Source organism: Chamaea fasciata, unplaced genomic scaffold (genome assembly GCF_029207755.1).
Source record: "Chamaea fasciata isolate MVZ Bird 193981 ecotype frontalis unplaced genomic scaffold, bChaFas1.0.hap1 SCAF_26, whole genome shotgun sequence".
Classification (NCBI taxonomy): Eukaryota; Metazoa; Chordata; class Aves; order Passeriformes; family Sylviidae; genus Chamaea; species Chamaea fasciata.
Window position 1 is genome coordinate 2,054,363 of NW_027094111.1, and position 12,822 is coordinate 2,067,184.

General features: G+C 65.3%; 1 protein-coding gene across 7 annotated transcripts in view; it reads left to right on the forward strand.

The window, feature by feature from the left end:
• The window catches only part of ADGRB2 (adhesion G protein-coupled receptor B2), a 55,501-nt gene that overhangs the window by 20,299 nt on the left and 22,380 nt on the right, over positions 1–12,822 (forward strand). For 5 of the 7 annotated variants that reach the window (XM_066204326.1, XM_066204330.1, XM_066204327.1 and 2 more), the window contains exon 1: positions 9,383–9,893. The exons of 1 other annotated variant lie outside the window; for it this stretch is intronic. In XM_066204326.1, the coding sequence (XP_066060423.1) occupies positions 9,828–9,893 (66 nt within the window). In that variant the 5' untranslated portion in view covers positions 9,383–9,827. Of the gene's footprint in view, positions 1–6,952; positions 7,015–9,382; positions 9,894–12,822 lie in introns of those variants that run through there. One more of the 7 variants, XM_066204329.1, reaches the window with a different exon arrangement.

Sequence of the window (12,822 nt, forward strand, 5' to 3'; positions counted from 1 at the left end):
TGTCTGTGAGCTGGGACGGTGAGCTCTGATCAGGAATGATGTTCGGAGGGAAGGACCTTGGGTCCAGCAGGGAAATCCTGGCTGGAAATCTCATCCCTGCGAGCTCCAGGACTGACCACAGGCCAGCCTGAGAGCTGGAGGAGGCTGTTTTTGAGCCGCTCCTGTCCCCACTCTGCCGTCCCTGTGCCCATCCAGGTCCCCTCCCTGCCTTCTCCACCTCCTCCAGCTCCATGGGAGCCCAGCCTGAGCTCCTGGAGGAGACTTTTCCTGTCCATTCCTCCATCCTCTGGGCACAGGGATCATCCTGCTGCTGGCAGGGCCCTGAGGGGCACATTTTGGCCAGGCTGTGACGACCCCTTGGTGCTGATGGTGGCAGCACCTCTTCCCTTCCCGAATCCAGGAGACTTTTCCAAGCAGGAGTGGGGCTGCCCCAGGGCTGTGAACTCACCTGGAAGAGCACAAGGCACTTGTGAGTTCGCTTGGAACATTTGTGGGTTCACCTGGAAGAGCTGGAGGCTTTTCCAAGCTGGAGTGGGGCTGTCCCAGGGTTGAGCAGGGCTTCTCCCTTTCCCCCTGACCCCTCTCCCACTTTCCTCTCCTCCCTTTTCCCACCGTCCCGGCCCTCCAAGGTGTTGCAGAGCCACGCCTGGAACTGGGGACGTGGCCCTGGGGGTCACCTGGCTGTCCCCTGCAGCTGGTGACACGGGACAGCGCGGTCTGTGTCCCCAGGGAGCGAGAGCTGGCTCCAGGCCAGAGGGGACGGATCGATGGGAGCAAAGCGGGAGCACTTTCCCATCTGTTCCAAGGGAAATGGAGCATGGAAAGGGCCGTGCCGGCGGGGCCAGCCCGGCCTCAGCCCCCTCCCGCCTCTCTCCGAGCCTCGGGAAGGCCGAGCCCGGCTCTGAGCATCCAGCAGAGCATCCTCGGGGATGTGGAGCCTGCATCGTCCCCAGGGGACACCCAGCCGGGAGTGGGGACTCTGCTCCTTCCCTTCCTCGGAGGTTCGGGAGGCTCCGAGGGGAGCTGGGAGAGGAGACAGAGGGTGTTGGGCACCCACATCCCTCCCTGCCCACCCACATCCCTCCCTGCACACCCACATCCCTCCCTGCCCACCCACGTGCGCGGGGGCTGAGCCGAGCTGCAGCCTGGTTTCCCTAGGAAACCGAGCCGAGCCCAAAATCCCGCAGGGAAGCGCTGGAGGGGCTCCAGGAGGCGGCTGGAAGAGCTCTGCACCCCGGCAGCCTGGCTGTCCCAGCCATGGCAGTGACAGCGTGGTGGCGCTCCGGTGGCCCGGGAGGTGCCGGTGGCAGCTGCGGTGTGGGGGGGTTGGAAAAGGGGGTTTGGGAGTGAGATATTCCTGGAGTTCCCAGGTGACGGAGCTGGGGCAGGGCGGGGCTGTCCCCAGCGCTGTGGGGCTGTCACCAGAGTGCCACCGGTGCTGGCGTGTCCCTGCCACCACCGGCATCACCCAGAGGATCCCCTCCTGAGCCACAGGGATTTTGGGGGCTGTTCCTGCAATGCCAGGCCTGAGATCCTGCTGCCACGGGGGCATTTTCCTGGGAATACCCTCGGATGAGGGCGAGGAAGGAGTAACTTTTTCCAGGATTGATGCTCCAGGACTGGAGAGGGAAAAAACCTCTCACAGGTGGCAGGGTCACATCATCACCCTGTTCCTCCTCCACTTCCTCCTCCTCTTCCTACACCTCCTCTTCCTCCTCCTCCTCCTCCTCCTCCTCCTCAGGCCTTTCCCACGCTGCCAAGCAAAGATGTGTTTACCGGGGCTGCACGCTCCGAAAGCCGCTCCTCTCCCCTCCGGGCAATTAAAGGGAAGCTATTTCTCCTCAATCAGGCGTATTTGAATATGGAAATGATTTTTAATTACTCAGAGTCAATATCATTTTATCACCGAAATGTGTTTGAACGAGGCCCGCCCGTATTTGCAGGGCTGTCTAATAAGCGGAATGCAAATTCACCCCGATTCACGGGGTTGGTTTTTTTTCTTTTGGCGCGTCCTGGTGAGCCAGAGGAAGGTCCTGCCCTTCCCAGGTTTCATTCCCAAGCTCCTGACGGGGCAGGGAATCCCGGCTAACCCCTGCCCCGCCGGGAAAATCCAAGGGAAGGGACGAAGGGACAAAAACTCGTGGCCATCCCTGTCTCTCCTGGCCCCGAACACGGCCGGGGTCAGCTCCGCGCGGAGCCGGTGACAGCTCGGCAGCCTCAGATCCCTGCCTATTGTCTCCTGATTAATTTGCTAATTATGTTCTGCTTTAATCCGAGGGCCTGGCGGCGGCGTGGAAATGTCAGGAGCTTGTTTATGCCCCGGGTTGCTGGCGGAGTGACAAAGGCAAATGTCCCGCAGGTGCCACCAGGCATCACCTGGCCCCGCCGGCTGTGAGCTGCTGCCTCTGTCACTGCTGCCTCCCACAGCCCTCGGGCCGTCCCTGTGCCTCAGTTTCCCCCACAGGAGCTGGGAATACCTGGATCCACCCCCCTGCCTGCTCCACTGGCAGCCTCGGTGGCAGCTGTCACCAGCTCTGTCACCGAGGCTGGGCATGTCCCTGTCCTCACTGCCGTGGCCTTGTGCGGGACTGGCACTGCTCAAAGCTGTCCCCTCTGGAGCCACGGGGGGGTTTGGGGCTGTTCCAGAGCCACGGGGGTGGGTTTGGGGCTATTCCAGACCCCCCATCCCAGTGCAGCCACACCCAAAGGGGCCTGGGACCGGCCGCTGTCCCTGTGCCTCTGTGGGAGTGTCACAGGGTGACCAGAGCAGCTTCCCTTGTCCCCCAGTGTCCCCGTTTAGCTCTTACTGGGAATCACTGGGGCTCCAGCCCCCTGGGGAGGTGCCACCCCTTTGTTATCGAGGGGACAAAGGACGTGGCTGAGCGCTTCCCCAACATCCAACCTTCGGGTTTTCCTGCTGAGCAAAACCCATTCAGGTGTCGGGGTTGAGCTCGTTCCTGCCAGGCTGAGCAGGCGCTGACACCCCGCTGCAGCCGGGCTTTCTGCAGCCCTCATGTTTATTAATCGAGATGAATATTTATGCGAAGTTCCTCTCTCGTGGAGCGGCTGCTTGAGTTGCAGGCGTGATCTGGCCACTGCTGCCGGGCTGGGCAGTGAGATGGCTCCGGGGGATGGAGATGGAAAAGGGGCTGGGGGGGGGGGGGGGGGGTTGCTCCTTGCCAGGCTGCTCTGGGTCAGGGAGGATCTCCCAGGAAGGCGAAAATCCCACATTGGTCCCACTGGTGCTGTGCTCTTTGCTCATCCCACAGGCCCAGCTGGGAGGTCAGCACCTCACCCGGCAGAAATTCCTCCAATTTTCCCCCAAAAACTCTCCCCAGCGTGCCTGGCCCTGCCCCTCAGGTCCTTGGTGCTGGCCTGGCCTGTGCCACAGCATCACCTGGCACAGATGGACAAGGATCAGCCCTGATCCACCCTTGGCTGCACAAAGATCCTGGGAATACCACAATGGGGATGCTGAACCGAAATCCATCTTCCTGGACCACACCCAGAGGCCCAGGAGCCACTTGGGGTGAGCTTTTGGCTGCAACCTCAGTCCAGAACAAACCACAGAGCGAAATTTATTCCACGGCTTGTTCACGTCCTTCCTCTGCTTCTCACCACCTGCGCTTTTCCTTTTTCCTTTTTTTTTTTTTTTCCTGGGCTTTTCTCCCTGGCACCAGCGGGAGAAAACTCCGGGTGAAGGTCCCTGGAGGGAGCGGTGTCCTCGGGCAGGGCGGGTCCCTCCATCCCGTCGATGTGACGAAGGCTCCTCCGCGGGCTCTCCCATCAGAGCGGATTATCCCACAGCCCCCAAGCTCCCCTGTTGACGGCTGGTTTTGTTTCACCCGCCGAGTTTACGGGAAGCGATTCAGACAAGCGGCTCTGCCGTTCCCGGCTGCTCGGGTCCCCTCCCGGCACCAGCCGAGGTGCTCCTGATAAAACCTTCCCGAAAAAAATTCCGCCTCTCCCTGCCCTGCTCAGCGGAGACAATCCCTGGGGACGGAGCCCGTCGAGAGCTGGATGAGCATCCCCGGCCAGGAGCTGGATTCAACCCTTCCCGGAATCCTCAGTGGGCACAGAGCAGCTGCCACCTCGGTGACTCTGCCTGTCCCTGATTTCTGTGCCAAATGAAGGGGAAACAAGAGCTCTGTGTTGGAAGCAGCAGTGCCGGGTGCCCGGGGAGCCCCTGGCCGGCTCGGGGGGGGGGTTCAGCCGGTGTTTGTCTGTCCCGGTGTGCCCCGGTGCCCGCGGCGCTGGAGGCCGGTAATGACAGTGGTGGCACCCGGGGACCTCGTGTCAGCCCCGGCGGGTTTTTATGGCCTTAATGGACGGCTCTGATTCCCAGCGAGCCATAAAGCCCCGGTGTCACCACCTCCGCGCGCTGCTCTAATTACACCCCGCGAGGAGCTCTGCTCCCGCCCGGCCCCCGAATCCGCGGGCCCTGGTCGGTGTTTTCCCACATGCCAGCAGCTCACGGCGCTGAGGAGGAGGATGGGGGCTCGGAGTCCTCACCCTGGACAGCTGGGGACAGTCTGGGGGGGTCCAGTGCTTTTCCAAGCTGTGTCTGAGGGGTTTGGGGGGGGGATGAGCACGCCCCTGGTTGAGGATTTGGCGGCAGCGGCGCTCCCGCGGTGCCGGGGGAGGTTTGCAGGGATGCAGCGGCAGCAACGAGCGGCTCGGGAGAGCACCCAGTTGTCCTGGTAACAGTGGGTGCCTCCCGCTCCCACAGCTCAGAGCCCCCCCTGGAGCCCCCTAGCTCCTCTGTGCCCGCCCGGGGCAGAGGGGACTTGGCAGCGAGGGGACGGGGATGGACAGGCAGCAGCAGGAGGGTGGTGGCCTTGTGGGACAGAGTGACACGAGCCTGGATGTGGCACAGCTTCAGAGGGAACACCTGATGGGCATTGCATCCCCCGTCCCATCCTGAGCTGCATCCTGCCCCACAACCCCCTGGTGCACCCTGCATGCCACGCCACATCCCATGTTGCATCCTGCATCGCATCCTGCAGCACATCCCACGTTGCATCCTGCATCCCACATCAATCCCATGCTGCATCTTGTATCCCACATCGATCCCAGGTTGCATCCTGCATCCCACGTCAATGCATCCTGCATCCCGCATCAATCCCACGTTGCATGCTGCATCCCACATCAATCCCATGCTGCATCCTGCATCCCATGTCAATGCATCCTGCATCCCACATCGATCCCACATCGATCCCACATCACATCCTGCATCCCACATTCCTCACAGGGCAGTGGCAGCGGGTACAGGAGGTCCCTTTGGAAATTCCCAGTTCCCTCCGCCGTGCCGGGCTACTTGTCTGGGGGAGAGCAAACACCTCGTGGGAAGCCGGGAATGACCCAGGGAACGAGCCGCGGTTGGTTTTGGGATTGTTCATGTATTTACAGAACCGGGGTCGGGAATATCCTCCAGCTCCGGCGGAGCTAATGCTGCTTTTCTCCTCGGGATAAAGACCAGCCTGAAAAGCTGGTTTGCTTTCTCCCAGCCTTGACCCGCAGGGGATGAGTGTCTGCCTGGGGACGCTGGGTCAGGCGCCCAGGGACTGCAGGGAAGCGCTGGGAAAAGGGAATTGCCAGGAAGGGAAGGAGCTGAACTGCAGGAAGGTCTGGGCTGGATGTGATCCTGCACTTCCAGCGGCGCCGGGCTGGATCAGAGCTGGTGCTGAGCCACGGATCCCCCGGGGTGCCGAGCACTTGTCCTGCCTCCTGCCCTCTCCATCCATGGTGCCCAGGTGGATGGAGGGGACAGGGGACAGCCCTGAGCACCCCCCGCGCTGGGCAGGATGTGTCCGGCAGAGGTGGACAGGCAGCAGCGGGAATGTGCTGCATTTCCAGCTGCGCTGCTCCCGCAGCGTGGCAGCCAGGCCGTGCCGCATCCTGCCGAGCTCCTGCTGCACGCCCGGGGCTCGGTGGCCCTGTCACCCCTGTCCCCTGCCTGCCAGAGCTCCTGGAGCCTCTGTGCCAGTGGCTCAGTGGCCCACGGACCACCGAGATCCTCGAGTTTACCCTGTGTGTGCTTCCCCTTTCGGTGTGAGACTGCAGCTCTGCAGCCCCCCGAGGTCCTGGGGGCTCTGTGTCCCCCCCAAATTGTGTCACCTCTGTGGGTGTGACAGCCCCGTCCCTCAGCGTCCCTGCTCCCCACACCCCCCTGCAGAACTCCCCGAGGCCTGCACGCGTGTGAGGACCCACACGGGGCACACCCACATGCCTTGCACACGCGTGTGCAAACCCGCACCTCCACGGCTTCACACCCCCCCCCTCCCCAGCCGTGCACACGCACCACAACCCCCCCTCCCCGCCCCCCCCCGTGCCCGTGCGTGTGACACGACCCACTCCACGCGTGTCACACGGGCGGGTTGGGGGGGGGACACACACACCACTCACACCCCAAAGCGCGACCCCCCCACTCCGTGTGTGCGTGTGCACCGCTCCCCCCCCGCCCCCCGTGCGGCCCCCGCCGCCCCCCCAGCGCTGCAGCAGCGGCAGCGGCAGCAGCAGCAGCAGCCCGGGGGTCACCTCCCCCCCGCACACACGGCGGAGGCGGGAGCGGCGGAGCGAGGAGAGAGGGGAGAGAGGGGAGGGCACCGGGGGGGGGGGGGTCCCCGCCGTGCCCGGTGCTGTCACACCGCCCCGCGCCCGGCGCATGCAGCAAGTGCCCGAGCGGCGCGCGCCGCCGCCGCCCCCGCGCCCCCCGCTCCCCCAGCCCCCCCCCCCTTCTCCCTTCCCTTCCCCTCCCCACCGCATCCGCCGCCGCCGCCGCCACCGGGGCCCGGCGCGCTGCGCGCCCGCTCCCGGCCCCGCTCCCGGCCCCGCTCCCGGCCCCGCTCCCGGCCCCGCTCCCGGCCCCGCGCGTTGCCGCCGCCGCCGCCGCGCTCCCCCGGGCGCGCCCGGGCACCGGCTGCTGCTGCCGCCGCCGCCGCCGCCGCTCGGGGATGGCCAGCCCGCTGCTCGCCGCGCCGCGCCGGGGCTACACGCGCTGCTAACGGAGCGCAGGTAAGGGCGGCCACGACTCCCCCCCTCCCACCCCCCTTGGCCGCTGCACCGGGGTCTCCCCCCCTCCCTCTCCGGTGTACCGGCACTCCCCCGTTGTCGGTGAAATTTCCAACCCCCCCCCCCCCCCATTCCCGGTGCGGCGGCTCCGCTCCCCCCCCGGCGCGGCGCGGCGGGGGCGGCAGCTCAGCTCTCCGCCGATGCGGGCTGCGGCGCCCGGTGCTGCCGGTTGGCAGAGCCCCGGTTCTACCGGAGAACCCCCCCCGGTGCCGCCGCCGCCGCCGCCAACCGCCCCGGCGCCCACCCCAACCGCGGCCAACTTTGCTGCCCCGGCGGTGGGGCTGCGGGAACGGGAGTTTGCACCGCGGGTGCCCCGTGCCCGGTGCTCGGGGCCGGGCAGCGGCATCCCCGAGGCGGCCCCGGCCCTGCCGGGAAGTTGCGCGGGGCTGCGGCGGCGCGGAGGGCTCGGTACCGGGGCTGGCTGAGAGCCGCGGCGTGCCCGGAGCTGCCGGTCCTTCCCCGCGGGGCTGCCGGGCCCCTCCATCTCCCGGGGCTGCCCATCTCCGGCTCTACCCGGTGCCCCCTCCCCGGTGATTGCCGGTTCTTCCCCCCTCTGCCGGTTCCCCCGGGGGTCCCGGTTCCCCCTCGGGGCACTTGTGTCCCCCGCCAGGCGCCGTTTGCTCCCGCGGGGTGCCGGTGACTCCAGCGCCAGCCCCACGGCGGAGGGGCCGCACGCGTGTCCGCGGGCACGCGTGTGTTTTTGGGCACACGCGTGTTTTTGTGCACACGCGTGGCCCCGCGGTGCCGTGCTGTGTCGCACGGCCAGGCCACGGGCTGGGTGCGGGGCTCCCTGCTGCCATCCCCGGCTGTGGGCACACGCGTGGATTGTGCCAGCCCGGTCACAGCGTGGGTGCTCGGCGGGCTGGGTCACCCCTCGGGTGACACCCCTGGGGACTCTGGCACGCACCCCGGGGTGCGTGGGCGGGCGCGTCGGCGGAGCCCCGGCGGAGTGGGTGTGTGGGTGGGTTGGTGGGTGGCTTTGCAGCCCTTCCCCTGCCTGCTGGGGCTTTGTTCGGTGCCAGCGTGGGGGGCTGCGGGGTGGGGGGCACCCGGGGCCCGTGGGCGTGCGGGAGGGCACACGTGGGCGCCCGGCGTGTGCCACCGCGGGCACGTGCGGCAGGCAGGTGGCAGCCGGGCTTTTGGGGGGAGCTGCAGCCCTTCCCGGGGGGCCCTGCCAGCCTTGGGGTTGGTGCCGGGTGTGCCCCCAGGCGTGTGGCCGCGCCGGTCACTTGTTGAGGACGGGGATGTTGGGTTTTTTTGGGTTTTTTTTTGTTTTTTTCTTTTCCCGCAGCCGCGGCGGCACGGCAGGGGCAGGGGGGAGGCTGGCGGCAGCTCGGCGTGTGAACAACCCTTCGCTTTTCTAGGTCATGTCACTGCTGGCTGTGCTGCCTGGCAGCCGGGGCCGCCGGTGACGCGGGGAGGTGGCCCCGGGGTGGCACAGAGCCTGGCCGGGGGTTCTGTCCGGGCTGCACGTGGAGCTGGTGGCGCTGGGCTGGCTCTGAGCTGTGACACTGGGGTTGTTCCCACTGGTTGGGGACAGATTTGTCACTCCTTTGAAGGCCGTGGCTGAGCTCAGGGGGGTCGTGGGGAGGCACCCGGGCTCCGTGGGCTCACGCGGGGAGGAGAGGGGTGGCGCAGCTGTTGTCACTGTCACCGTCACTGTCACCTGGCTGCTCTCTAGCCGCCCTCGGCAGGGAGGGTGTGCTCCCCATTCCCAGCGGGGCTCCTCGGTGATGGCACGGTGGCAGTGGATGTGGAGTTGGCTGCGTGGCAGTGCCAGCCCCGCCGTGCCAGAGCTCAGATGCTGGCAGCAGCTCCTCTCCCGGGCCTGCCCAGTCACTTGTCAAGCCTTGTCACCAGCCCCTGCTTTGATCCAAGGAGCCAGGATCCTACAAATCCGGGCTGTGCTGGAGAGAAAATGGACACGGAGCCGGCACAGCGGGCGCTCGCTCTCCGACCGGGAGCCGCGTGGCAGAGGGGCTCCAGCAGCAGCACACGCTGCCAGCTCTTCCCAGCTCCCTCTGGTTCTTCTCAACACCTCCAAGGATCCTTGGCAGTGGAATCTTCTGCCTGGAGTCACTCCCTGCCACGCTGGAGATGGCGCCGGGGGTGCCCGGCTCTTCTCGGTGGGCTCACGGCTGGTGGAGAGCTCTGCCCTGGCACCAAGCTCCTGCTGTGGGAATGGATGGGACTTCCACCCACACGGCCACGGTGTCCCCATTGCTGCCACATCCCCACGTCCCGTGCTTTTCACACGGGGTGGGGCTGCAGGATGGACTCCTCATGGAAGATGATGCTCCAGCCCCGCTCCAGCCCCGGGCTGCTGTGATGCCTCAAGGCTTCTCCATGGGAATTTGGACTGAGGCCCTGCAAACTCATTTCTTACCACGAGCCCGTCCCCTAATGGGGACAGTGCTGGCTCGGGGCCACCTGGCTGGGCTGCCAAACGTCAGAAGCTCTGTAGCTCCTCGGTGCTCACGAGGGCCATCGTGTCCCCCCTGCGCTTCTCCTGTCTGTTCCTCCTTGATGTCCTCCTAGAGCAGGATGGAACCAGGCCCCTTCCTCTCCCCGGAGCACCTCGGAGGCTCCTGGTGGGGCTGGGTCTGGATGAGATGGTGGGTACAAAAAAAAAAAAAAAAATAAAAAATCCCCTTTTGGGGTGAGCACAGATCCTGCTGCCAGCGCTGGGACTCAGAACCCCCCTCTGGAGCATTCCAGAACGGAGCTGATGGAAAAGAAGGACTCACATCCCAAGGATGTGGATGAAACTCCTTGGAAAAGGCCGTGGGAGCACCGTGGCTGCTGCAGCCCCTTCAGCTGAGGTGGGGCTATTCCTCCAGGGACCATGCAGGGCCGGGGAGGGGAGGCAGCACAATCCGTTCCCTGGCAGAGCAAATCCCTAATCCCGGCGGAGATTTCTCCGCGCTGTCTCCCCCCGGGCCTTGCTTTTTCGGAGTGGAGTTTTACCAACAGCAGTTAAGTAAAATAAATAAAGGGGCCTGCGCTTGCCAGTGCTCGCGAGGCCGCGCCAGGGATTGGCAAAGCCGCACCATTAATTACAGCTCGGCACCGCTGCCAGCACGCCGGCTCCAGGAGAGGCCGTGACAGCACGCCGGGGAGCCACAGGGGGAGAGAAGGGAGACGTGGAATCGTGGAAAGGAGGGAAAACGTGGTCCTGGGCACCGAGGGAATTGCGCCAGAGCGGGTGGAAGCAGCTGGGATACGGCTGTGCCTGCTGGGTGTGCGTGTGTGCACACGCGTGTGCCGTGCAGGGATCCGTGTGCTCGGGCTGGAGGCTGGGATTGCAGAGGAGTTTTTCTCGGGAATGGTGATGATGTGTGTGGTGGAGGGGCTGGGAAGGCTCAGGATATCCCAGCTCAGTGCTTTGGAGCAGCTTTGGAGTCCGTGGATGCCTGGGGAAGATCCTGGGGGTTGCGGGGTGGTGGCTTCTCAGTGTGTTTGTCACTGTCACCTCTGGGTGGGCAAGGATGGGATCCCACGGGATGGAGCCTTGGATGCCCCAGCTCTTCCTCACTTTTTATTCCTTTATCCAAAGCCATGATCCTGATAGGAATCTTCATGCATCAGGTCTTTTTTATTTTTTTTTTTTCCCCTATGGATTTTGTGTTTTCTACAGCCTGTTAAAAGAACAGTTGGGTTAAAAACTACATCCCTCCACCCCCAAATCTCCTTTACTCTGCCATTAATCGTTTCTCAGATTACTGGTGCCGAGGGGTTTAGTGCTGCCCATTTATCACTTTTTTTGGGGGGGACTGCTTGGTTGTCCCTGGGCTTTTCCTGGCTGGAGACGGTCACGATTTTGGGCTCCTGCCGTGCCGGGATGATGGAGCTGGACCGAGATCCAGCCAAAATCCGGGCAAAGAAAACCACAAAACATCCTCAGGGAAACAACCTGTTTGTGCGTGGGGAGCAGTGCCGTGCCGCGGCCAGGGAGAGCCGAGCCCGGCTCGGATCCTGCTTTTCCCGGAGCGATATTCCAGCGGGGGATGGAGAGAGAGACCGCACTCCGAGGACGTGGAGCCCGGGCTGTCGCTTCCGCCCGCCCGGCTTCTTCCCGGCTCTGTGATGGCTCTTTAAAAGCTTTAATTAAAGCTTTAAACCCACCCCCTTCCCTGCGCCCGGGCGGGAACAAAGGCAGATGGAAGGGGCTGGAGCGGGCGCCTGCGGCGGGCGAGCGTGCCAGGCTGTGCCCGCCGTGCTCCGGGTGACATCGCTGTCCCCAGGGGTTCGGGGGGGGGGGTCCCTGGGTGGCCGCCAGCTGCCCCCAGGGACCCGGCAGCGCCGCCGGGATGCGGTCAGGGCTGCCGGGGCGGTTCGTTCCGCACGGAGCGAGGTGCTTTTGGAGGCAGCGGTGGGTGATGCCGGAGCGGGCAGCGCGGCCGGGCCGGGCTCCCCCGAGCCGGGGAACGCAGACGGTGACGCTGCAGGGCTCCAGGTCCTCGCCGCGCTGCCGGCTGGGGGTGACAATGACCCCTCGGCCGTGCAGCTCCCGCCGGGTGACTGGGTGGCCCAGATGTTAAATATCTCCTCGGCCCGGCTCGCAGCTCGGTGAAATATTTTCACTGCAGCAGCAGCAGCGGCAGCAGGAGCGGCGGCGGCGGCTGGAGCGCTGCAGGGAGCGGGGCTGGTGCCGAGCAAGCTCCGGCAGCTTTGGCTCAGCCCCGGCCGCGGCTCGGTGCGGCCCCGGGCTCCCGGCAGGTTTTTGGGGCTGGGAGGAAGCTCCGCAATATCCCAGAACATCTGGATCATGCATGCCTGGAGAGGTGAGGCGTGGGCTGCCCGGCTGTGCCCATCCCCGAGCCTTCCAGCTGGCAGGATGGACGGATGGATGGACGGATGGATGGATGGATGGATGGATGGATGGATGGATGGATGGATGGATGGATGGAGCTGCCGGAGCGTCCCTGCTCGCTGCTCCTGGGCGAGGGAAGCAAGCAAGCACCATCTTGTGTCCCTGCCAGGCTGCGGGAGCCCCAGGAGCTCGCTGCAGAGCAGCAGCGTGTCCCTGCCTGACCTCCTCCTCCTCTCCCTCATCCTCCTCCTCCTCCCTCCCTCCTCCTCCTCCCTTCCTCCACCCCCGGCTCTCCCGGAGCAGCGGAGGGGGCTGTGACTCTCTGGGGGACCGCAGCTCCGCGGTGGCCGCTCCAGCAGCACCAGCGGGGGATGCCCGTGGTGCTCCCCGCTCCGGCTGCGGTTGGAATTCGGTGCTTTCGGGTCTCTCCTGTTGCATTTCCCACTGGGGTCTCTGGCCAGGAGTTACTCCCGGAAATTTGGGGTTTCTTCTGCCCCACATCTCCCTGTTTGCACCGGCGAGGTCCAGCCCGCTCTGCTGCCGCTGGCTCCATCCCAGCCCCTCTCTCCGGTCCCCTGGAGGGAGAGAATGCCAGCACCGAGCCCCCCTTCCCGCGCTGCCGGGGCGGCAGGAGCCAGCGCCAGCCTGTTGCATGAGAATCGGGATATTTTTAGCCCTTTAATGTCCCCGGAGTGGCTCCAGCTCAGGCTCGGGCGAGGCTCCGTGTCCCTCCCAGTGAGCTGGGGGGTGTCCCGGTACCGGCACCTCGGCCAGGGGTGGTTTTGGGAGCAGAATTTGCTGTTTGGGGGTGGAGAGGAGCATCCCCCGCGCCGTGCCAAGCACTCGGCATCCCCGGCGCACGGCTGGGCGGGGAAGGGCGCCGACTTTTTTGGAATCGACCTCTGCCATGGCACCTGGCCCTGTGGCCGCCTCCTGAA